The sequence below is a fragment of the Sus scrofa genome, chromosome 13, assembly GCF_000003025.6.
Source record: "Sus scrofa isolate TJ Tabasco breed Duroc chromosome 13, Sscrofa11.1, whole genome shotgun sequence".
Taxonomy (NCBI): Eukaryota; Metazoa; Chordata; class Mammalia; order Artiodactyla; family Suidae; genus Sus; species Sus scrofa.
In genome coordinates this window covers 83,956,936-83,981,930 of record NC_010455.5, presented here as the reverse complement: position 1 = coordinate 83,981,930, position 24,995 = coordinate 83,956,936, and the positions used below count along the sequence as shown (strand labels likewise).

Here is a 24,995-nt window from a genome sequence, read left to right as displayed (position 1 = left end):
AAGTGACTGCCTCCGAGAGAAAAATGTGCCTGAAGAGTAGAAAGAGATTATTTATGACACGCGACCCTGTAACACCAAAGGGCTCTCCTCTTGTGTCCTCTCAGTCAAAGAAAAAAGAGGGAGTTCCCATCGTGGCTCAGTGGTTAACGAATCTGATTAGGAACCATGAGGTTGTGGGTTTGATCCCTGGCCTTGCTCAGTGGGTTGGGGATCCGGCGTTGCTGTAAGCTGTGGTGTAGGTCATAGACATGGCTTAGATCTGGAGTTGCTGTGGCTGTGGCCTCGTAGGCCAGAGGCTACAGCTCCGATTGGACCCCTAGCCTGGGAACCTCCATATGCCTTGGAAGAGGCCCTAGAAAAGGCAAAAAGAATAAAAATTAAAAAAAAATAAAAAAGGAAAAAGAGTTTCTAATGTCTGCTTAACGGGCTTCATTCCACAGCTCAAAATAACCCAGTGTCACATATCCTGTCTCCCACACACATAAAAAACTCAGTGGGTTACGACAGTTAGTGTTGCTGGTGTGTGTGTGTGTGAAAGAGAGAAAGAGACAGAAAGAGAGAGAGAGACAAAAAGAGAGAGATTTGTCTTCCTCCAAGAGCCACAGGGTATGCATTCTACTAAGGAGTTGACTAAATGGCCAGGAAGAGGCAGAGTCTTCAGAGTATAGGAAAGTTGGATTGGCCTCAAGGACAACCAGAGCCCAGACAATGAGATAGGGCTGCTCTAAGGTGAACTTAAAAGCCTGATGCACAACCTGAAAACATGCCCCCTCCAAGTGGTGGCTCATTCCTCTGGAGAGTGTCATTCCTGTGCCAAGAGCCTCATAGAGTAAGTGCCCCAGGGCAGAACTGCTGACGTGAAACAGTGAGCAAGGCTCCCAGCACCCTGCGTGGGGCATGGCTCCAAGAATAGAAAAGAATCTTCTGAGAGGAACTTTGCAAAAATCTTTCTCCCGGCTCCAGCAGAAGAAATATTAGGAACTCTGCAGGGCATATGAGGGGGTGTTGCATGAGTAATGACTGGGGATATTTGAAATGTATTTCTAATACTTATAGCTCCTCAAAAGACACAGTGAAATAATAATAATATTATTAACAAATGTTAGTTGAGTGCTTATTAGGTGCCCAGATCTGTGCTAAAAAATGCATTGATTTTTAACTCACTTAAACCTCTCCCCATGAGGTCCCTTATTGTAACCGATTTCCATTTTATGGATAATGAAAATGAGGCTCAAAAGAACTTAGGAAATTTGCTTATTCACAGATAATAAGTAGCAGAGATGTGATTCAAACCCAGTCTGTCTATCTTTTTAACTACTACCCAATAAATAAGTAAATAAACAAGCCAAAGACTTGGAATTATTCAGAAGTAGCAGAAAGTAATGGGCTGAATTATTTCCCCCTATATTGAAGTCCTACCATACAATATAACCATATTTGGAAATAGGTTTATTACAGTTGTAATTTTTTTTGGCCTCCCCCCAGACAGCATGCAGAAGTCCCAGGCCAGGGATCAAACTCAAGCCACAGCTGTAACCAGAGCCACAGCATTGGCAACTCTGGATCCTTCACCCCTTAACCCACTGGGCCATGAGGGAACTCCTAGATGTAATGATTTAAAGTAAGATTAAGTTATACTGGAATAGGGTAGGTCCATAATTCAATATCACTTGTTTGCTCATAAGAAGCCAGTCATGTCAAGACTCAAGGAGAACTCTGGAAGCTTGGGAAGATGGAGGTGGAATAGAGTGATGTGCCTATAAGCCAAGGAATCCCAAGGAGTTCCAACCGTAACCAGGAGCTTGGAGAGAGGCACGGGGCCACTTGACCCTCAGAGCCCTCAGAAGGAGCTGATCCTGCCAGTACCATGATCTCAGGTTCCTGGCCTCCAGACCTGGGAGACAGTACATTTCCATTATTTGTAGCCACCCAGTTTATGGTACTTTGTTAGGCAGCCCTGGGAAACAAAGATACCAGGTAATTGCCGTCTCTAAATCATTGCCTAACCAGATATAACATAGCATCCTGAGTCTTAGTAATGAGCAACTAGAGGCACAAAGAATTGGAGACTTTTGCCCAAGTTGAGAAGCAGTCACGGAGCCAGAACCTCAGCCATCTGTGTTTGGTGTCTGCTGTCTTCTTCCCCATGAAAGCACTGAAAGTAGTTTCCTCTTTATCTTTGTGCTCCGAGGATCATGCCCCATGGAGTCCACACTGAAGATGCCAATGCAGAGGTGCCTGTTCCTTTTTCCCCAAAGGTGGAAGATGTGTACAATTATGCATCTCTGCAGGGTGCCTGCCTATGTACACATGGGGACCAGTGCCCCCGAGGCACACAGTCTGCTCTGGATATCAAGGGAAGAGGCCAGCCCCACAGGGCACTGGGTGAACCAGAGAGGGCTTGGGAAGGCCTGGCCACCTCCCTCTTCGGTGTAACCTGGGGTAACCCTGAGGTGCCAGTACCCACAAGACCACATCCAATGGGTGCCAGAGGAAGAAATCACGTTAAAATCTCCCTCCAGGAGTTCCCGTCGTGGCGCAGTGGTTAACGAATCCGACTAGGAACCATGAGGTTGCCGGTTCGGTCCCTGCCCTTGCTCAGTGGGTTAACGATCCGGCGTTGCCGTGAGCTGTGGTGTAGGTTGCAGACGTGGCTCTGAACCTGCGTTGCTGTGGCGCCGGTGGAGGCCGGTGGCTGCGGCTCCGATTCGACCCCTAGCCTGGGAACCTCCATATCCCGTGGGAGCGGCCCAAGAAATAGCAAATAGACAAAAAAAAAAAAAAAAAATTTCCCTCCAAACCAGAGTGGAGACTTGGAACACTGGAGCAGAGTTACCTCTCAGAATCCAATTCTCCAACCTGCCGCAAGGGGGTTGACCCATAAAGACTTCTTGTCATGATCACCAGCCTCCAACAGAGGATCTGGGTCTGGACAGCACTTCCCTAAGCACCAGAAGCCCACAAAAGGCCAGGACCCACTCCACATGAGCAACAGCAGCCTTTTCCCCCAGAACTGTTTTCTCTCCAAACAATTAGCCAAATGTAAACTTCCACGTGGAGAGAATGGATTTCACTGCATCTGATGGGCAGCAAAGATTCCTGAAATCTAGTGATCCCATCCTGTGCCCAAAGAGAAAAAATTTAAGGACACAATAGTGGGAGGAGAAGCAACAGTAGTAAGAGTAAAAGTAGCATTATCGCCCATGTTATTACTGCTATTATTCCACTGTGCAGCTCCTAGATGGGGCGCCTCCACATCCAGAGTCCTTCTGGAGATAAGATGCCATCCTGCTGTGCATCATTTAGACCAGTGGTTTTCAGGGAACTGTTAATATGTAGGCTGCTAGGCCCTCACCCAAGGGGTACAGGGGCAAGGGCCCAGAAATCTACATCTTAAGAAGCAAAAGCAATTTTGATGCGAATGAGCAGGCGGCCACACTTGGAGAAACCCCAGGTTTAGACTTTCTTTTGTATTTAGACCCAAGGCAGTGGATCAGATGAACTCTCAGGTTTCCTTCAGCCTCATGATCCCAGTATTTTCCCCTGTTTATCTTGTGTTCACTTGCCCTACTTATGCTGGCTACTTTGGTATCCTACACCTGACCTCTTTCCTTTAACCCTTCTGACAAACTCCACTGCCTTTTTTCTGCCCCTAGATTGTCTCTCTGGAAGCAAGGAGCCTGGTAGAATTATCTTAACATTTGATAGGTAGATCCTACAGATATCACTGATAGAGCCAACTCCCAGTACCAGTAGGATAGCAAGCACACCATTTTATCAGCCTTTAGTCTGCCCTCGTTCTTAATACTTAATCATTCCTGACCAGAGTTTCCTAGCTCAGAACCCTGACCAGAGTTTCCTAGCTCAGGACCTCTAAGGGAGCATGGATGCGAGTCAAAGCATCTGGGGACTCTCTGAAACGTCATATGAAATTGCCTGCCAATGACGAGCCATGGGCATTTTTTCAGAGATGCCGGTCCCAGGTCAGGGAAGGTTAAGAACCATCTGACTCACCTGGCTGTGCAATAGGAAGTCCATTTTGATAAATCTAAGCTACACTGGGTGAATTATGGGCAGTTCCTAGTTAGCTCAGGCAATTCAGACAGAGTACAATTTATAAATCTAACTAAACCACATCCTCATTGATTAGTAATGTGCTAGATACTAATCACCAGTGATAGAAGATCAAATAAAATAGAGTTTATGGAGGATTATGGCAAGATAGCAATGGCTTCAACACAGTCTTTCAATCTCTCCAAATTTCTACATATCAGTAGGTGGAACAATAAGATAACAAACCCAAAATCCATGAACACCTTTATAACAAAACTAGGAGCAAGTTCTTCCACAAACTCTAAATTACAAGTGAGTAGAAACAAGCCACCAATAGCACAAGTGTCCATCCAAGAGGGAAAAAGAAGCAAGAGGGGAGCATCTGACAGGCTTGAAATCAGGAGAACTCCTCAGTGGCCAATAGCATTTCCTGGAAAGTGAAGTTGGGCCACTCTGATAAACGTCCCTAAAACTGGTGTTGGGATAAGGAGGCGGGTGTAGCTTTCTCTAAGAGGACAAGTAAACGTCCCAGGAATAGGGACTGAAGAGGCCGAAGCAGTTGAGACCCCTGAGAGCTCTCCAGATGGATCCACTAGGATTCCCTTCGGGGTCAGGGCCTTGCACTCAGGAGAAACTGCCTTGGAGTGGAATCAAAATTGAACTGCAGAGAGAGGATAGTGATAAAAGGAAACCAAGGCCCGGGATCAGCTGGGGGGAGGGGGAGGGAAAACAGGGCAAGAGAGCTGAGAACACAGCCACCTTGTTTACCCCTCTACAAAAACAGCAGAAGGGGGAAAACTGTGAGCCCCGCCTCATTCTGTAAGTTCAGGAAAACTAACTTCACATAAAAATAAACAGCAGAAAAGACGTCAACACCCATACAGAGTTATTATAAGGGGAAAAAGAGGCTAAGGAGTGGATGATATTCTCTACAGTGAAAATATGCCAGAAAAAAATATGCCCATAAATAGATTGAAACTATAGCAAACTATATTAAAAACAAGTTAAAAGACAGTAAGAAAATGATCCAAGACATGGAACAACAAAATAAATCAGAATCAGAAAAAAACTCTGGAGATAATTTAGTATTTAAAAAAAATTCATTTCAGAAATGAACAGTAATTCAGAAGGACAACAAAATCAAATAAACGCATGGATAACAGCTTAAGAGGAATAGCAGGTGAAAAGAAAGAAAAGCTTTTTAAGTTAAAAGCAAATGAAGAAAAATATTTAAAAGAGTCAAGAGAAAGTGACAAATATTGAAGATAAAGAAGATGGAACATCCACAAAATAGGAATCCCTGAAAAAGAAAAGCAAAGCAGGGAAACAGAACAAGTCCTAATTCAAGAGAACTTTCCCGAAATATAACACATTTAACACATTTGGAACTATGCATTGAAAAAGCACACTGTGTACCTGAGACTATCAACTAGAAAAAACCAACATCAGAAAAAAAATTAGTGAAATCAATGAACTTTAAAGAAGTCCTTTGGGAATCTAGAGAAAAAAAAAAAAACATGATTCATAAGGGAAAGAAAATTATATTTTCATTAGACTTTTCAGGAGAAACTTCTTAGGTCAAAAGAGGATACAAACATATTTAAGTAATCAAAGTATAGCCAACAATTTTATTTCTAGAAAAAAAAACCCTTTCAGTATATAAAGGGCACAAACTCTTACCAATATTCAAGAACTCAGAGAATGTTCCCATGTGTCCTTCCTGAGGAATTTACTAAAGAACAATCTTCAGACAATCAAAATGACTAGAAAGACATTGACATAAGGATATGAAGGTGAGCATGAAGTACCTGTAGAGCTGAAAGTACAGAATGAGGGCCGAGAATAGAGAATGTAATGTTCTTATGTTCTGACAATGTAAATATAGCACAACTACATATAGTTGTCCTGCAGATTTTCTTTTACTAAGTTAGAATAGAGAAAATATAAGCAAAAATTTTAATGTATTATGTAATTATTACAGTGGTAGTATCAGTATTATTATGACACGACTGTAAGTGCAATGCTGTTGGATAAAACAAATGAGTAATTAGGGAATATTCTAATTCTGTCATTCCTTAAGTCCTTGAGAACTGGAAATTCTTGAACTTGAGTTGGAAGGCTCCATAGGAACTCATGAGATATATAACCAATGTATTGGTGAAGCTGGTTTGCAATAGCTGGTTAGAACAGGTTCTACATCTCTGGTCCCATCTCCACATTAATGACTTTATGTTGGTGTACTGGAATCAGCCATAATGGGAGCATTGGCACCATGGAAACTGGGAAATACAAATCTGCCTGTATTTAATAAAGTCAACAAACATTTAACAGCATCCCCACTGTACATGTGACCCTCAGTGCCCAGATTGTGCTGTTAAATACCATTTTTCACTAAAAGAACTCAGAGAATTTTGGAGAAATAGTAGTCAGTCGAGGTCTGAAACAGGAATTGTATGAGATGAACCTATGACAACTTAACAGATGACAAGGAAGCTGTTGGAGATACTGGCATCATGTCAATAGGATGCAGAAGCCAGTTTGAAGACTCCCACTGACCAAAGATGGGTCAGTTTGAGCTTCAATAGTCCTAACAGTTGCAATAAAATTCATTTAAATTCATTACTTTATAGTGATATTTAAACAAAGAATCAGTTATTTTCAGAGGGTCATAACCAATCATTATCTGGAAAACTAGTAAACAGAGGGAATAATTCAAACATTTATCTTACCTTTTCTACATTGACTGTTCCACTGAATATCCCAAAAGAACAAATGAAAAGTGTCTCTTTATAAAAGTATTCTACCTAATAAAATAATAAAAAGATAAAATTAGAGTTTCACCATTTGCACACCCCACTGAGCAAATAGCTACTGGTACTACACATCACTGCCACTAAAACACACAAAGAGAGACAACCAGATATCATATGGCTTCTTTAGCCTTGCTGAAGGGATAGAACAGAGCCTGAATATTGTCCAGTTTCTAGATCCAGCTGGCAATTTGCAGGAAACACGAAGAACAGAGGAACAAACTACGCTGTACATGAATTTGTAATAAGCAATTTATACCATGGAAAACTCCACAGGTCAAATGGCCCAGGTTCTTTAGCAGACAAATTGTGAAGAAAAGGATGGAGAAGGAATCTATAAATTAAAAGACATAACACAGTTTTTTAAATAGGCAAGACTAAACTGTAGTGTGCCAGAACACCCACTTGAGTGATACAACTGTAATTAAAAACTCAGGGAAGTGATTAGTATAAAAATCAGGATGGAAGTTCCCGTCGTGGTGCAGCGGAAATGAATCTGACTAGGAACCATGAGGTTGCAGGTTTGATCCCTGACCTTGCTCAGTGGATTAAGGATCCAGCATTGTTGTGGCTGTGGCGTAGGCCAGCATCTGTAACTCTGATTGGACCCCTAGCCTGGGAACTTCCATATGCCATAGGTGTGGCCCTAAAAAGCAAAAAAAAAAAAAAAAAATCAGGGTAGTAGTTACTTTTAGGGAGAGGGAGAAGTTTTGATTAGGATGAGATATCTGGAAAGAGCTTCAAGGGTGGCCAACTGTTCTGTTTCCTGGAACCTGGAACGTTTCCTTACCTTGTAATGATCTGTTCAGATAGACGTGGAATTTGTAAGTTTTGACGTATCGCTTTCTAATTTTGCAATAAAAAGTTTTATTATACATTTCTTGCTCTTAAGGAGTTAGAGTTTAAATAGGATGGTGGCGGAATTCCCATTGTGGCTCAGTGGTAACAAACCTGGCTAGTATCCATGAGGACGTGGTTTGATCCCAGCCTCACTCAGTGGGTTAAGGAACTGGCATTCGCAGGAGCTGTGGTATAGGTTGCAGATGCAGCTCGGATCTGGCATTGCTGTAACTGTGGCATAGGCCCCCGGCTACAGCTCTGATTCAACCCCTAGCCTAGGAACTTCCATATGCCGCAGGTGTGGCCCTACAAAGACAAAAAATAATAATAATAAATAAATGAGGATGGTGGAGAGTAAACAATTAACTTCAAGACATTGTGATAAATGCTCCCAGACCGGTATGTATGCTGTGCTCTGGAACCACCACAGAGCTGAAGCAGTTCACCATGGCAGGTCTGAGGAAGCTCTTGGGAGGAAGGGATACACTAGCGTGGCCTTGAAGAGAGAGCCATTCTCCAAAAGACGTGTGAGTGGCCAAGCTCAGAGACCAGCCTGAAGGGGGTTGCTCAGTGTTACTACTGAGCCACAATGGGAATTCCTCCTTGCTGGCTTATTCCGGGTAGTTCTGCTCGCCCATCAGGGTGTTTATTCTGGCATTTGCTGCTTCCTTTCTGTCCCAGCAGTTGTCTAGTGCAATTTCCCATAAAGTGGTAAAGGTTAGGATTTCAACCAAAAGAACACATGTTCACCTGTGTATGTGACAGTTTTCTGCCTTTCCCTTGTTTGTAAACCAGAACTTCATGGATAGCTTAGGGGAAGGGGCCGTCTTAACAGCTTGTTCTTGAAATAGAAGGGCCACTGTGAAGATGAGATCCCACTGCAAGTGTGCAGTGCACAACTGTAAGTCCTCCCTCGAGCTGGAGAGAACAGTGATGAAACAGCTTAAATTAGAGGGCTTTATGGAGTTCCTGATGTGGCACAGCAAGTTAAGGATCCAGCACTGGCACAGCTGTGGCATAGGTCATAGCTGCGGCTTGGATTCAATCCCTGGCCCAGGAACTTGCAAAAAAGAAAAAAGAAGAAAAAAGAAGAGGGCTTTTGGTTAGACCTTTAAAACTCCTCCAACCTGAACCCCAAATAGCTCAGTAGAGTAGTTCATGGCATACTTAACACCAGATAACAAGACAGTAAGTATCCAATTATAAAATCCAACATCATCCAAAGGAAAGAGGGAGAACACATTCAATTTGTTAGCCCCATTTCCTGTGAGACAAGGCACAAAGGGTATGATTTGTATATTGGAATCAAAGAGGGATGGGGTATATCCAATCTGGGGGTATTCTATGTTCTTGGATGCTGTGTGAATAACAGTGTGGGGACTCGGCAACTCAGTGACGAGTGAGACCGGGTTTCCTGCAGTAACACATGGACTTGTAGGGCAAGTTCAGCTCCCATTCCAGGATGCACTTATCCCTCCCCGCCCACCTGCCATTGATCCCTGACTGTCTCTGGTGGCAAGTTAACCCTGGACTAAATGCACTCTGGAAAAGGAGGCAAGAATAGATCAAAATAGAATTGAAAAGCCATCCGAGAACACATTTCATGATCTGTAAAATGGGACTATAATACCCACCTACAATTGTAAAGAGAAAATAAGACATATATTAGATTCCAGATATAAGTGATATCCTATGGTATTTGTCTTTCTCTTTCTGACTTACTTCACTCAATATGAGAGTCTCCAGTTCCATTCAATAAGACATATAGAAATGTTTTATACATAAAAGGATGCAGGGGTATTCCTAAAAGATAAATGTGCTTCCCTTCTCTACACACCTCTGAATTAAGAAGTACTTCATCATGGTAACAAAACTACTTATCAAGCCTATATACACAAACATGGGCAAATTCTTCCAATAGGCACAGTCTTCCTACACAAGCCAAGAGGAGATTCTGCATCAATCCACTGTTGGGCGTAACATCATCAAGGCTGTATCTTGTTGAACCAAGCTGCTGAGCCATCCCTAGAAACAATTGGCACTAGACAGGTCTGGGTTCTGGACAAAATGAGCTTACCTATCCTCACCCTGAAAATGATGGCTTTTCTTCCTATTTCAGATTTGAATCTCATATGGAGGGCAGTACTCTGGAGAGAGACCACTGTGTGCCATACTTGCCTGATCATCAGTCACCTGGAGCATGTAGAATACAGAGCCTCTGTATTGAGTCCCAGGCCACTTCCCAGACCTGCCAAATCAGTATCTTCAAGAGGATCTTCATGATGAGGCCAGCTTAGAGAAAGCCAAGATAGAGCATAGCACTTCAGGGTTCTCCAGTCAGGGACTTAAAGATAGTCTGCTCAGGCTGCCATAACAAAATACTAGACTGGTGGCTTAAACAGCAGAAACTGGGAGTTCCCGTTGTGGTTCACTGGGTTAAGAACCCAACATAGTGTCCATGAGGATGTAGGTTCTATCTCTGGCCTCACTCAGTGGGTTAAGGATCCAGTATTGCTATAAGCTCCGATGTAGTTCACAGATGCAGCTCAGATCCTGGCAGCTGCAGCTCTGATTCCACCCTCATCCTGAAAATTTCCATATGCCGCAGGTGTGGCCATAAAAAGAAGAAGAAGAAAAAAAAAAAACACAAAAAACACCAGAAACTTATTTTCTCACAGTTCTAGGGCCTGGAAGTCTGAGGTCAGGGAGCCAGCACAGTCAGGTTCTGGTGAGAAGTTTCTTCCGGGCTTGCAGACAGTCCCCATCTCACTGTGTGCTCACGGACCCCTTCTTTATGGACGTGTGGAGAGAGAGCAAGCAAACTCTCTGGCATCCCTTCTTTTAAGGACACTAATCCCTTTATGAAGGCCCTGCCCTCACAGCCTTGTCTAACCCTAAGTACCTCCCCAAAACCCCATCTCCAAATACTATCACACTGAGGCTCAGGGCTTCAACATATGAATTTGAGTAGGACATGAACATTCAGTCCACAGTAGGGGCAGTAGGGCTTATCTCCTTCGAAGCGGCAGATGTTTTTTGTGGAGCTAGATCTTTGCTTGGGGTTTTTGCCTCCCACAAATCTATGCAGGACTGTGTTACACAAGGCACAGGCATGAGCAAGCTGTGCACCCGTTGGTTTTGGCAGCTGAGAATAGACAAAGCCTGAGGATTTAAGAAATCAACATTACCACGTATTTGGGATGTTAGTTGAGTTAAGCACTAAATTTAGCTCTGGACCTGCTGATGGAAGATGTATTTTATCCTTTGGCCCCAGCTAATTGTCTTTCCTATTTCATGCATGTTAAATTCTGGGTAGGGTTCCAGTTTTTACTTACATCTCTTGAACCAAACTGCTATTCCCAAACTTATGCCCTTTAAAGATGAGAAAAGTCATTGTTTTTTTTTTTTCCCCCTACAGCTTAACATTTCATCTCAATGCATTTCTAGCTTATTAGAGAAGCAAAACTAGCTGTATCAAAAATACCCAATGGGGAATCTCTCTCTCTCTCTCTCTCTCTCTCTCTCCAAACATATACTAGAACCTGACAAGAAAAATAGTGCATTTTGCAAAATCGGCAGTTGGGGTTTTTTGTAGATCAAAGGAGTTTTCTTACTTTTTAATAATTTAGGTAACCCTGGAGATCCAGCCACCTTCTAGACACTGCTCAGCAATGAAGAACTCTGAAAGTCACTTAGTCCTCAATTCCAAATCAGTGAGCCATTCAGATGAGACCTGTTACTCAGAGTTTCTGTCGCAGAAGGAAGATGCCCATGTGGTGGAATTGTCTGGGGTCTCCAGCCCACCTCTACCAATGACTAGGTGGCTGGGCTCCATTGAGCAATTCTTTTACTCTCTCTGAGCCTGTTGCTGTCATTAATTCACAACAACTCTTTCTTGGGAGTTCCCGTCATGGCTCAGCAAAAACAGATCTGCCTAGCTTCCATGAGGACATGGGTTCAATCCCTGGCCTTGCTCAGTGGCTTGGGGATCCGGCGTTGCCATAACCTGTGGTGTAGGTCACAGAATCAACTCCGATCCCTCATTGCTGTGGCTGTGGAGTAGGCTGGCGGCTACAGCTCCAATTTGACCCCTAGGCTGGAAACCTCCATGTGCCACAGGTACAGCCCTAAAATGACAAAAAAAAAAACAAAAACAAAAACCTATTTCTTGAACATTTAAAATGTGCTGAGCACCACATCCATGTGAAACGGACCTTCCTGCCCTTAAAGAAATCACTCTCTGGGGACAAGGGAGCTTTCCATTCTACAATGCTGTAGTTCATTTCTCTGTGTAGATATCTCACTGACTTAGCACATAAGACCAAAGCATGTGAGTGTATGAAAGAACAAATGAACCAGTGAGTGAGTGAAACATCAAGGTTGCTTTTTAACCACTTTATTTTATGCCGTTACTATGTGGTCTCCTTTGTCTAGTAACTGAGGCCCAAGAGGTCCATCTTCAACTTGACCTTCTTTAGCCTCTTATCCTCCAGAAAACCGCATTGTTGGCTATACTCTGCCCCCTTCATTCTTCTCTTGGCTCAGTTACCCAGAAACAATCTCCATTACCTGTAGCACTGCTGAACATTCTCCTGGGTCCTAAATTCAACAAACATCCGCTGAGCTCATAATATATGGCAAGCAGCAGACAAACCAAGCCCTTGGAGAACGTAAACCCCGCTTCACTCTGCTGTGTCTGTGAATGGGGCTTACACATTCCACTCACTGCCATACATGTGTGTCATGCCTTTGACTTACAGCGACCAAGCTACCAGAACAGCCAGAATAACATCATGAATTTCCTAGAAGCATCCTAAGTCAACAAATTCTCCCCATCTCTCACCTACCAGCTGACACTGGTTCCCCCATACAACAACACTTAACCCAAATGGCTACTTGTGGTGTAGGAACAGCTTAAATTTTCTAACCACTAGCTAGCCTGTGACTTCCAGTGTCACACCAAATGCCAGGAATGCCATTCTTTAGTCTACCCTCATATCATGTCCCCATTGTTATTTGAACAATGATTGATACACCAGTTTCTCCAGAAAGTATTGGTTAGAAATAAAATTTTAGGAGTTCCCATCATGGCTCAGCATTAACGAAGCCAGCTAGTATCATTGAGGACTCAAGTTTGATCCCTGGCTTCGCTCAGTGGGTTGGGGATCCAGTGTTGCCATGAGCTGTGGTGTAGTTCTCAGATGTGGCTTGGATCTGGCATTGCTGTGGCTGTGGTATAGGCTGGCAGCTGTAGCTCCCACTGGACCCCTAGCCTGGGAACCTCCATATGCTGCAGATGTGGCCATAAAAAGAAAAAAAAAGATAAAAAAGAAAATTTGTAATAAAATAGCATTTGAATGGCCCATGAGAGTTGAACACCACTCTTCCATGTTATTTCAATTAATAACCACAGCAGTACTTGAGGTTCACAGGGATCAATCGCTAGGCCACAGGTCATAGGGTCAGTGAAGTGGCAGAGCTGGCAGTTGTGCCCAAGTCCTTTGTGTCAAAAAGTCCCAGAGTCTGTCCAAATGGCAGCCTGTTTGGTCCAAGCCTCACATTCACAGAAAGCTACAAATTAAATCATTAAGCATCAGGTCTGATAACATGACCCATAAAAGACATACATCATCAAGATGAAAAGAAGAAAATGTTCATCACACAATTTTAATTTGGGATTTTTCCTGTGGTAACATGGTTTTGGCATTTCGGTTTTTCATATATTGAGAACCTGAACCAGTAAAGGCTGTCCAGGCCTCTCAAACTCCTAGAGCTTTGACAAACTTCTTAATTTTTATTTATACAACACTGCTAAAAGTGTTGCTCGCTTGCCATCACTTTTCCATCTGCAAATAAAATTGGCTGGATTTTCTTTGACTTACATTCCAGTTGTACCTATATCTTGTCCACCTCATCTTCCTAAAAAAAAAAAAAAATTTTCCCTGATCTGTACGCACTGTAAACCCTACGAAGACCACATGCCCTTTCCCAAAAATGTCCATAGCTCACCAGCAGGGATGCAGGCTGCAAGCTTTCTCCCTGAATAAACAGCTGGTCACACATATAATTCCTCCCTTGATAAATTACCACCTGCTAGGGGATGGTGTCTGTAGATTCAGGTAGCAAAGGGAACCTCTGGATTATTTTAAATCAGCACATCTCTAGGCCTCAATTCCTTCATCCGTAAAATGAAGGGAATAGCACTCTGTAATAAAAATGAATGGAAGACCATCAAGGGCTTTCCAGAGTTGCCGATAGACTTACAAGATGTCACAGGGAATGCCAGGCTCTGAACTTTAGTATCTTTCCCATCCTTCACTGAGCACAACGGCTGCTCATCTGAAAGGAAGCGTCACATTTTCCATCCGCAGTGGCAATTACAGACCCCCTTAAGTGTCTTTTCGGTTGGTCTCCTCACGTCCTAACGAGTCTATATTCGTGAGTGTCTCCTGCTTTGTCCCCACCATGGTGGCGAATAATTTGAAGCCAGAGGCAACTGGATTCCTGCCCCTGTGTGCTGCATGCTCCCTCTGTCCCACATGCCTGGGGCATCCGGGGATGATTCTGGCGTCCAACTGTGGGTGGGCTCCAGTAGAGCTGTGGCCACTATCTCCTCTTGTCTCAAGTGCCTGGGGGTGAGTGCACGTGTTCACAAGCCAATGTTAACTGCTTTCCATTTTTCCCCATTCCCTAGTTATTATAGCATTTCAGAAAGTTGATGAGGTGAAATAGTCTCCAGCCGAGGAAAGAATATAAAGCTTAAAAGGTGTGTCTGATGGAATGGTGAAATAATGCCCCTCCTTTCTCTTGAGGAAAAATAAATAAATAAAGCAACCTGAGGCAGCGTCTAGGGATTTCATTACTGACAGATTGGAGGAAAACATGGCTTTAGATGAACAGGTTTTTTTCCTTTTAACTTGTTAGAGCCCTTTGGGATGAAGGGAGGAGAGAGACAGGTGCTAGACAATAGAATCAACCTAGTACCAGCTTATTTACATAATTTGGTATAAAGATGCATTGATGTATGAAGTATGAAGTGATTGTGTTGAATAGTGAAACTAAAGTATTTTGGCAAAAAAAATTTCTGTTCACTACCCTGTTCTAGAATGAGTGAACATTTTATGAAATACTTCATGCGTCTTTGTAAAAATTACTGGTGGTTTAGCTGTGTGTGCAGTTTTAGGAAAACACAATCTTTTATGCTACCGTTGAAGACAATTCTTAAGAATGTGTTCTCTAAGCAGAGGAGACACTGAGTTGGGGATGGGTGGGGGGAGAGGAACATTTATCCCTCTCTCTGATGTCGGCTGGTCCAGGGGCCACCTCTCCATGATTAAAGGCTACCAGGAGGGCCGGGAAAGTGTGTGGAACAAAGATTATAAATAGCAATTGTCGCAGGCCAAATTACCTCCTAAATGAGAGAGTAGGGGATTTAAAGGTACAAATAACTGTCTCCTTCGCTGCATGCAAAGCTTTGTGCTGTGTGAGAAACTAAATCCCAACTTCCTTTTGGCAAGTGTTCCTTAACAGGCCTCGCAGATATCTGAAACCAATTTTAACCCATTCTGGTCCCCCCCTGACCACAACGTTACCTGAATGGTGCGGCCCAATTTCCAGACTGCTCACCAGTCCTCAGGCCTATGGGGTGAGTAAACATCACCAGAGGGACAGGCTTGGGGACACTGAGGAGCCAGGGATCCTTGGGGCTCTTACCTCCCAGCTTGAGGAGGAAGCGTTTTTAAAATTCACTGCGTCAAGAAGCCTCTCTCTTTTCGGTTGTTGCTGATGTGGGCTCATTCTTCTTTTAAAAAACGCAATTTTTTATGGTGACCAATTTTTTAACCATAAAATGAATTTAGAAAATATGAAAGAAGTAATGTGTGCTCACAAACTGCTGCATTCCGAGGTTTTGAATATTAGGCCTGTGCTTTATCGCTCAAGGGAGTGGAATAAAAAATGCTGAGAAGCAATTAGAATCATTCCCAGTAAATCAGAGTGTCAGGGATTGGAAAGGAGCAGAATCCCGGAGTTTGGAGCACCCCCGGAGGTTGTCCAGCCCACCCATCCCTCGTCTAAACAGAGAAAGAGGCATCTCAGGTGTCAGGTGTGCTCAGGGCATTACAGCCTGAGACAGTGGGTCTCAAAGCCTTAGTGTCACTTGGAAACTTGTTAGAAATGCAAAATCTCAGGCCCCACTGTAGAGCTCTGGTACAGGCCAGCGTTGGAGGCCGCTGACCTGAGCTCGCCCAGCCAGGGCTCGTGCTACAGGTAATTTTGTGTGGTCTTCCCAAAGCCAACAGAAGAAGAGTAGAGATTTTAATTTTTTTTTTTAATTCTTTTCTTCAAGGGATGCCCTCTCTGAGGAAAACTTTATCAACCTGATCTAGTTCGTTTTTGCCATTACTCACTGTGGGAACTTCAAAACCATTTTTAGTCTTGTGACATTCATCCCAAGAAAACATGCTGTGAGGACATGCTTTTCAAAGAAAATATAAGAGAGGAGTTCCCATCGTGGCACAGCAGAAATGAATCCGACTAGGAACCATGAGGTTGCAGGTTCGATCCCTGACCTTGCTCAGTGGGTTAAGGATCTGGCGTTGCCATAGCTGTGGTGTAGGTCGCAGACACAGCTCGGATCTGGCGTTGCTGTGGCTGTGGTATAGGCCGGCGGCTACAGCTCCAATTAGACTCCTAGGCTGGGAAGCTCCATATGCTGTGGGTGTGGCCCTAAAAAGCAAAAAAGCAAGAAAGCAAGAAAGAAAAAGAAAATATAAGATAAACCGCATTTGAAGAATTTTGTGATAGACAACAGTGTTACACAAACAACACTGAGAATCATTCTGGACTCTGAGGTCACAGAATTCTGCTAACTCCTAACTCCTCTCACCCAGGTTAAGTACCAATTCAAAACATCCATTGTTTATTTATTTATTTATTTGGCTATGCCCATGACATACTGAGGTTTCCAGGTTAGAGATCAAACCCACGCCACAGCAGTGGCCCGAGCCACAGCAATGACAGCACTGGATCCTTCACAGCTAGGCCACCAGGGAACTCCAAACTGCATTTTCTTTTAACTCCCTTAACCCACAGAGGCACCCAGTTAGCACATGTTCTCTTACCCAACACAGCCCTGGGGCTGTGTGATGATGTAAGTCTTCAATGCTGACTCAGGGAGAGGCTCCACCACGACCTCAGAGATGGAAAAGGTCACAACTGCCCTAACGGAAACTTCAGCCAGGACAAGACAGGGCCATTAAGAAAATGAAAACAAGCATCCTATTTTCTTTCTTCTCCTCTTTCTTTTCTTTTTTTTTTCTTTTTTTCAGGGCCACACCCACGGCATATGGAAGTTCCCTGGCTGGGAGTCTAATAGGAACTACAGCTGCTGGTCTATGCCACAGCCACAGCAACTCGGGATCCGAGCCCCATCTGTGACCTACACCACAGCTCACGGCAACATTGGATCCTTAACCCACTGAGCAAGGCCAGGGATCAAACCTGCATCCTCGTGGATACTATTCGGGTTCGTTTCCACTGAGCCTCAGTGGGAACTCCCATCCAATTTTCTTACACTATAGGACAGCTTTTGTGTTCTGCCTTTATCAGGAAGTGACCCCTCTCCCTCTCTTTCCAAAATCCAGGATCACCTCAAAGAGGATGATGTTGAATGCATTGTAAATCAGGATGAACTGGCCATGAATTACCAGGAGCAAGCCACCTCACCCTGCAGTCCTCCAGCGAGGCTGGGTCTGGACCAGAAAGCTTCACCCCAGACTCCAAGCAAGGAAAACATTTATGAGGGGGACCTTGGCCTGGGAGGCTATGGACTCAAGCTTGAGCAAACTCCAGGTCAATCCCAGCTGAACTAATGGGCGTGAACAGTGCAGAGGGAGTCACAGGTAAGGCGAGGCTCATGGAGGAATACAAGCCAAGTTGGGAGGCAGCCGAGAGGAGAGGCTGGAAGATGTCTTAAGAGCATTAATTGGAGAGATTCAAAACCTTGTCGCATGTGTCCTCTAGTGCCTGCAGAAACGAGAATGTATTATCAGCCTCTATATTATGCAACTGAATTGACGTTCCTGACAGCACCGTTTTTATTAACGAACTGGGTAGGGAGGGAGGGGTGGAGAGGGGAGGGAGGCAGGAGTCTAGCTGCTGGGAGGATGAAACAGATGTGCGGTGTCTGCAGGGTTTTTCTTTTCTGTGTGCAGCTCTCCAGGCCTTTCGCTCAGATTTGGGATTTTATTCCCTTCATTAGGGAGAGTTTAAAAATAAGACCAAGAGTTTCTGAGCTTAAACATGTGGCTCCTAAGCTGGAGGGAATGCCCAGTTATTCAGGAAGCGATATGTTTTATATTTTTAGAAGCTAGGCTGCCACTTGCTCTTAATGATCCAGGGCTATCTGCCCAGACAAATGCTGTTGATACCACTGTTGACGGCCTCACAGAACCCATGGCGCACAGAGGGGGCCCCCCTGTTTTCCTCACATCCTTTTCAAGCTGCTGCTTCCAACGACTGAAGGAGTTGATGGCAGCTTGGGTGTGCTCTGTGCTAAATGTGGTGCCGATTTCCACCTTGGTAGGACCCCTTTTGGGGAAAGTGGGGTTCTTGTGCCGTTACCATGTTTCAGCCTTCCTGTCCTCACTTGCATTCGAGTCCTTTCCTGGCTCTGTAGCAAGTCCCTCCGTCTGCTGGGCGATGAGATTCTATAGCACAGGCTCCTCGCCACACGGCAGGAGTGCAGATATGCCCTGCAATTCCAACTCACACAGCAGAAAAGCAGGGCAGGAGCTAGAGGAGCAGGGCAAGGATGCATGGGGACCACACGAAGGAGGCAAGGATGCAACATCAGGGCCCTACTTACAGGGCTGGGTTCATGGCCCAAGGCTGAGCGACCAATGCAATAGCTTTTTTTTTTTTTTTTTTTTTTTTTTGTCTTTTTAGGGCTGCACCCCCAGCATAGGGAGGTTCCTAGGCTAAGGGTCTAATCAGAGCTATAGCTGCCGGCCTACACCACAGCCACAGCAACACCAGATCCAAGCCGGGTCTTCGACCTACACCACAGCTCACGGCAATGCGGGACCCTTAACCCACTGAGCAACCAGGGATCGAACTCACATCCTCATCGATCCTAGTCAGGTTTGCTAACCACTGATCCACAAAGGGAACTCCCCAACACAATAGCTTTTAATTCAGCTGCATGACCTGTGCCTTTAAGCCATTAAGATACCTCAAACCCAGCTTCTCGAAATACAGATGTTAGACTCTAGAAAAAAAGCAGGCTCCCCCAGTCCTGGGTGCCCAGGCTCTGATGAGTCAGTCTGTGTCTGAGGGAGGCAGAGGCACCACTGGCGCCTTCCTGGGGGCCCAAAACTTGGAAGTAACATACACTCTGCTGTTAGAGTCATCGGGCTTTAGACACGAGCCTTGGAGGGCTGGGGCTTGCCGCTACATGCGTCTATTCTCTTGCTTTCCAAACAGTAGAAACGAGGGGCACCAATTGTGCTATACTCAGCTAGGCATCACCTGGTCATTCCAGGTAAATATGGCAAATGGCAAAGCATGAAGTTTTCTAAGTTGACTTAATCCTAATAAAATTTTGTTATGAAGTACCATTGTGTTGGCCGGTGTTTTATTTGAAGACATCTTCTCTATCTGCTGATTGGAAGTGCTAAGCCCTGACTCTCAAAGTGCCTGGTGAAGCAGGCACTGAAAGGCTGCGTTCAGGAGATGCCAGGGTCCTCTGGCCCAGGAAGAGCCATGGGGGCTCCTCGCCAAGTCCAGGACAAGTGAACACACTAGGCTGGGAGGAGACGCCAAGGGAAGGCAAAGTCAGGCAGAGGGGTGCACCTCCTCCTTTCACACTACTGGGGACCAGAAACCAAGAAGAGCTTCAGAAATCAGGGAGGAGGAGTTCCCATTGTAGTGCATCAGAAACAAATACAACTAGGAACCACGAGGTTGCAGGTTCAATCCCTGGCCTCACTCAGTGGGTAAAGGATCCAGCGTTGGAGCTTGGAAAACAGCAAGTGGAACTGGGGTGGAGCAAGTGTGAAAGGCACACAAATAAGGAGTCCCATCGTGGCTCAGTGGTTAACGAATCTGACTTGGAATGATGAGGTTGCTGGTTCGATCCCTGGCCTTGCTCGGTGGGTTAAGGATCTGGCATTGCCATGAGCTGTGGTGTAGGTCACAGACACGGCTCAGATCTGGCATTGCTGTGGCTGTGGTGTAGGCTAGCAGCTGTAGTTCCAATTAGACCCCTAGCCTGGGAACCTCCGTATGCCGAGAGTGCGGCCCTAAAAAATCAGGGAGGAGGTACTAGAAGAGAAAGGATATAAGGAAAGGCAGAGAAGGGTTTGTCTAATTTCTGCCCCTTATCACGTGAAAGGGAGGGATGAGAACACTGTTCTGTTGCTTTCCCTTTGCGTGGAGAAAAAGAAGATTCCCCCCCCCACCCCGCAAAACAGCCAAACATTAGTGGGGGCAGGAGTGGAGAGAGGGGCAAGGATTATGACACACCAGTGGACAAAAGGTGGTGGGGAGGGGAAGAGACATGACCTAACCCAGCACCAACCTGCTAGGAGTCAAAAATAGCCTCCTGCTTGGAAAAAAATCTCCTTCCAGCTGAACATCATGAACCACCACCTATAAGGAGAATGAGGGCTGTTTAATCTGGACTGAACCACTTGTGCCAGGTGACCCCACAAATGTATGATATTGTGAGTTTGGGGAAATTGTGTCCCACTCGATCAGACAGTGTTTCAGCTTCAGAGCATGATAAGCAGCCTCCTTCCCTCTGAATCAGCCCAAGACCAGAAGAGAGGCTACCCAGTGTCCCACTTAGCAATTCATAAAACCAAGTTCCCCTTCTGCTCCTGTTGTGAAGGATAATAATTTATGATCTAAGAAATGCTCTGTGCTTTGATTAGCAGCATCAGGACTGTGAAATTCAAACCTATTATTTACTGCCAGTTTCTAATGAATTGTAAAGGGAAAAGAGCCTTATTCAAACCGCTAATGCTTGCACTCATTATTAGAGCTTTAAACAGGACTCTAATTAATTGACTTATGGTTCTTCCTTGAACTTCTTACCATGTGTACATCTCTCTCTCTCTCTCTCTCTCTCTCTCTCTCACACACACACACACACAAACATACACACACAGAGAGTTCCTCTCACCGTCAGAGTCCCAGCTAGCACCCCTCTAGTGTTCTGCCTGGTACTCAGCACATATCTGAGCAAGTCTGAAGCCTGGGAGCAAATGCCATCATGGTCTCCATTCACAAAGTCTCTAGAAACTTCTTGGAGGACAATTTGCATAAATCAAAGCTGAAAATTCGAATACCCTTTGACCTACCTGTTTCATGAGCAGAAATTTTATTCCAGATACTTGAAAACTTTACATATACAAAATGTATTTACTAAAACAATGGAATTGCCATCTGGTTAAATAAAACATGAAATGAAACAGTATCACATGTACCGACATGGAATGATCGCCAAGATATATTGTTAAATTAAAAGAGTAAGGTGCAGAAATTTCCTGGTGGCTCAGTGGGTTAAGGATCTGGCATTGTCACTGCTCACGGCACAGGTCACAGAGCACAGAAGCAATGCCATGAATGCAGCCAAAAAACAAATGAACAAAAAGAGCAAGGAATAGAGCAGATGGTGTGCTGCCATTCTGGAAAGTTAAAGAAGAAATTGGTAGTATGATTGCCTCTTAAGGATTAAGGAGAGGCTTAACTTTTCACTTTTGTACCTTTTGGACTTTGTACCCTGCAGAGGCATCATTTATTCAAAATAAGAAAAAGCAGAAGAAGATGCCGATGAAGTAACTGAGATACAATAGGAAGCATTGTAAAGCTATTTTACACCGCAATCTTTGAGACCTTGAGAATACAAGGTAGAGCACTGGTTTATTCATTTGCATCGTTCAACACACTGGATGCAAACTATGTAAAAGGTCTTTAAAATTCAAACATCTATGATGACTCAGTCCCATTCATCAAGTATCTAGTAGAAGACAGACAGCTAAAAAATAATTGATTCCTTATAAGGTATCAAATACATGATAAAGCTGTAGTAACCAAAACAATGTGGTATTGACCCAGAAATAAGCAAAGACATCAAGAAAATCCACTACAAAGGACAGAAAGGGACTCATGGATCTATTTAGAGACTTAGTTCTTTAAAAATGTCATTCCAGGAGTTCCCCTTGCGGTGCAGTGTGTTGATGATCTGGCTTGTCTCTGTGGCATTGCTGGTTCTATCCCAGCCCTTTGCAGTAATTAAGGATCTGGCATTGCTATAGCTGTGGCATAAGTCACAGATGCAGCTCAGATGTGATCCCTGGCCCAGGAACTTCCATATGCCCTGGGTGCAGCCAAAAAAGGGGGGAAAAAATGTCATTTCAACTTAAGGACATGGGTGAATAGTCTATTACTCAATTAATAGTGTGGACCAACTGACTTTCAATTTGGAAAAAGAAAGAACTTTTGTAATACCCTCAAACATACACAAAATCCAATTCCAAGTAACTTAGCTAAATGTAAAAAATAAAACTATAAGATAATAAAAATACAAAATAGAATATGTGGATAACCTTGGCACATGGACAGTCTTCCTGAGAAAGATACAAACCAAAACCAAAGAATGATAAACTTGGCTACATAAAAATATGAAATTTTTAGAGTTCCCATTGTGGCTCAGTGGTAACAAAACTGACTAGTATCCATGACGTCATGGATTCAGATCCCTGGCCTTGCTCAGTGGGTGAAGGATCCAGCATTGCTGTGAGCTGCAGTGTAGGCTGCAGACCCGGCTTGGATCTAGCATTTCTATGGCTGTGGCATAGGCCAGCAGCAGCAGCTCAGATTCAGCCCCTAGGCTGGGAACTTCCATATGCCGTGGGTGTGGTCCTAAACATACAAAAAAAAAGAAAAAATTTTTATAATCAAAGATATGATAAGCAAAATTTTAAAAAGAAATTGGAAGAAAAAATATATAGATACTTTTTGTTTGTATGACTAAAGATTATTCTTCAAAATATACAAAGAACCCTACTAATACATGAGAAAAGGAAAAAACAAAAACTACTGAATATAAGAATATGTCAATAATATGTAAAATCAAATAAGTATACCTCTCTACAGACTTCTACTGTTGTTATGTCTGTAGAAAAGAAATACTTGGCATTTATGCATAAGGAGGTGTACAAAATGATATTCAGTGTGACATTGTTATTGTAAAATATTGAGGAAAATATCCATCAACAGGAAAAGAGTTAACTAAACTGTGTTACCCCTGTACTCCGCAGCAATTACACTCTGTAGAGGTGGGGCTATATGCATGCACTCACATGGAAAGATTTTCAAGGACAATCTAGAATGATCCACAGCAGACTGAGCCAAAGGGAGAGTGGGACTAGGAGGGCTGAATCAAGAGAGCCTTTCGGTTTATCCTCATTACTTTTAATTTTTAGAGTGACCCCATACTCAGGAATAGTCAGTTCGACCCCATACTCAGGAATAGTCAGTTCTGAGAGTGGCTCTGGCTTCAAGATGGGGGAGGGGGATGGTCAAGAAAGGCTTCACTGAGGAACTGAACTTTGAGTGAGGTCTGGAAAGATGAGAGGCTTTGACCAAGCAGACATGATTGGCTGTGGGGCAGGGGCGGGGTGGGTCATTAGAATATGGGAAAGGCATTCCAACCAAAGAAAACAGCCTAGGCAGAGCCAGAAGGGCATGAATCAACCTGGCACGTTAGAGGAGCTATAAATTATTCCATGTGCAGTTGTTTATGTGTTTGTGTGCAGGAAGAATAAGAGATAAATCTGGCAATGTAGATCACATTAAGTAGTCTGGGCCATGATCTTTTGAGAACAGGGAGCTATTGAAATATTTTAAACAGGGAAGAAAATTACATGTGTTATGAGGAAATGGAGTGCATGTAAGGCTGGCATTGGTGCAATGGCCCAGGTAGGACCCAGTTAGCGTAGTAGTTTCCCTAGCCCAGGAGAGAAATGATGAGAGACTCAACTAAGGCAGAATCCGGGGAGATGGAGAACACAGCTTCTACATAAATTTCAGAGCTAGAACCTACAAAGGTTATAACTGATTGGCTATAGAAGCTGAGGAAGCTGGAGGGGCCCAGAATAATCCCAAGTTGAAGGCTTAGGTGACAGGAGGTTGATTGCTCCGTTCCCTGAGGTTTTTGGGAGGAGGAACAAGGAAAAGCCAACGAGCCGAGCTCTGGACATCTTGAGCCTGAGGTTCCAAGACAGAGCTACAGGGAGACTTCCAGAGGCTTACTAAGGTTCTGAAGTTTAAGGAAAAGGTCCAGGCTGGAGCTGTCTATTTGGAGGAAAAGATGTGCACAGCAGCTTCACTCAAGAGTTTCTCAAATGCTACATGACCTTCTCACCTTTCTCTAAGAAAGAAATTCCGATGTGCCCTCCCACAAAAGGGGCATGCCAGAATCTCCAGGAAGACAAGCATATTTTTCTTCAAAAGGTACCACAGATGATTCTCCTCCCAATCCTGGGGAGAACCACAGACAAGAAGAAGAAGGAGGGGATAGGACAGAGGCTGAGAAGTGCTATAGTCAGCAGATGGAGAGTGGGCCTCTGTGAAAAGAGCCCTGGGCAAGCCCTCACTGAGAGTTCAAAAAACTTGGGCATCCCCACAAGACAGGGAACCAGCCCAGGGGAGCACCGATTTCTACTGTTCCTCGTTATTTCTACTGTTACTGATTTCTACTATTTCTGTGTTGTGGTCAGTCGGCTAAGATATAATCCCCAGTCTGTCTTTCTGTCTGTCTTTCTTTTTCTTTTCTTTTTTTTTTTTTCTTTTTCTCTTTTTCTTTCTTTTTCTTTTCTTCCTTTCTTTCCTTCTTTCTTCCTTCCTTCCTTCCTTTCTTTCTTTTCTTTCTTTCTTTTTTGGCTACAGCCAGGGCATATGGATGGTTCCCCCAGCCAGGAACTGAATCTGAGCTGCAGCTGCAACCTATGCCATAGGCCACAGCTACAGCAACACCAGATCCTTTAACCCACTGTGCTGGGCCAGGGATCAAACCCACTCCTGCCTCTGCACAGTGATGGGAGCCACTGCAGTCAGATTCTTAACTCACTGCATCAGGTGGGAACTACCCCCAGCCTTTCAGGCAAACACTAACCTAGGAGTTCCTGTTGTGGTGCAGCAGAAACAAATCTGACTAGGAACCATGAAGTTGTGAGTTCGACACCTGGCCTCACTCAGTGGGTTAAGGATCTGACATTGCCATGA

General features: G+C 44.1%; 1 protein-coding gene across 5 annotated transcripts in view; it reads left to right on the top strand.

Annotated features, from left to right (window-relative positions):
- Window positions 1-19,318, top strand: part of SLC9A9 (solute carrier family 9 member A9) — a 674,266-nt gene extending 654,948 nt beyond the window's left edge. For all 5 annotated transcript variants that reach the window (XM_021071131.1, XM_021071130.1, XM_021071133.1 and 2 more), the window contains 2 exons: window positions 15,243-15,348; window positions 17,348-19,318. In XM_021071131.1, the coding sequence (XP_020926790.1) occupies window positions 15,243-15,348; window positions 17,348-17,575 (334 nt within the window). In that variant the 3' untranslated portion in view covers window positions 17,576-19,318. The remainder of the gene's footprint in view (window positions 1-15,242; window positions 15,349-17,347) is intronic.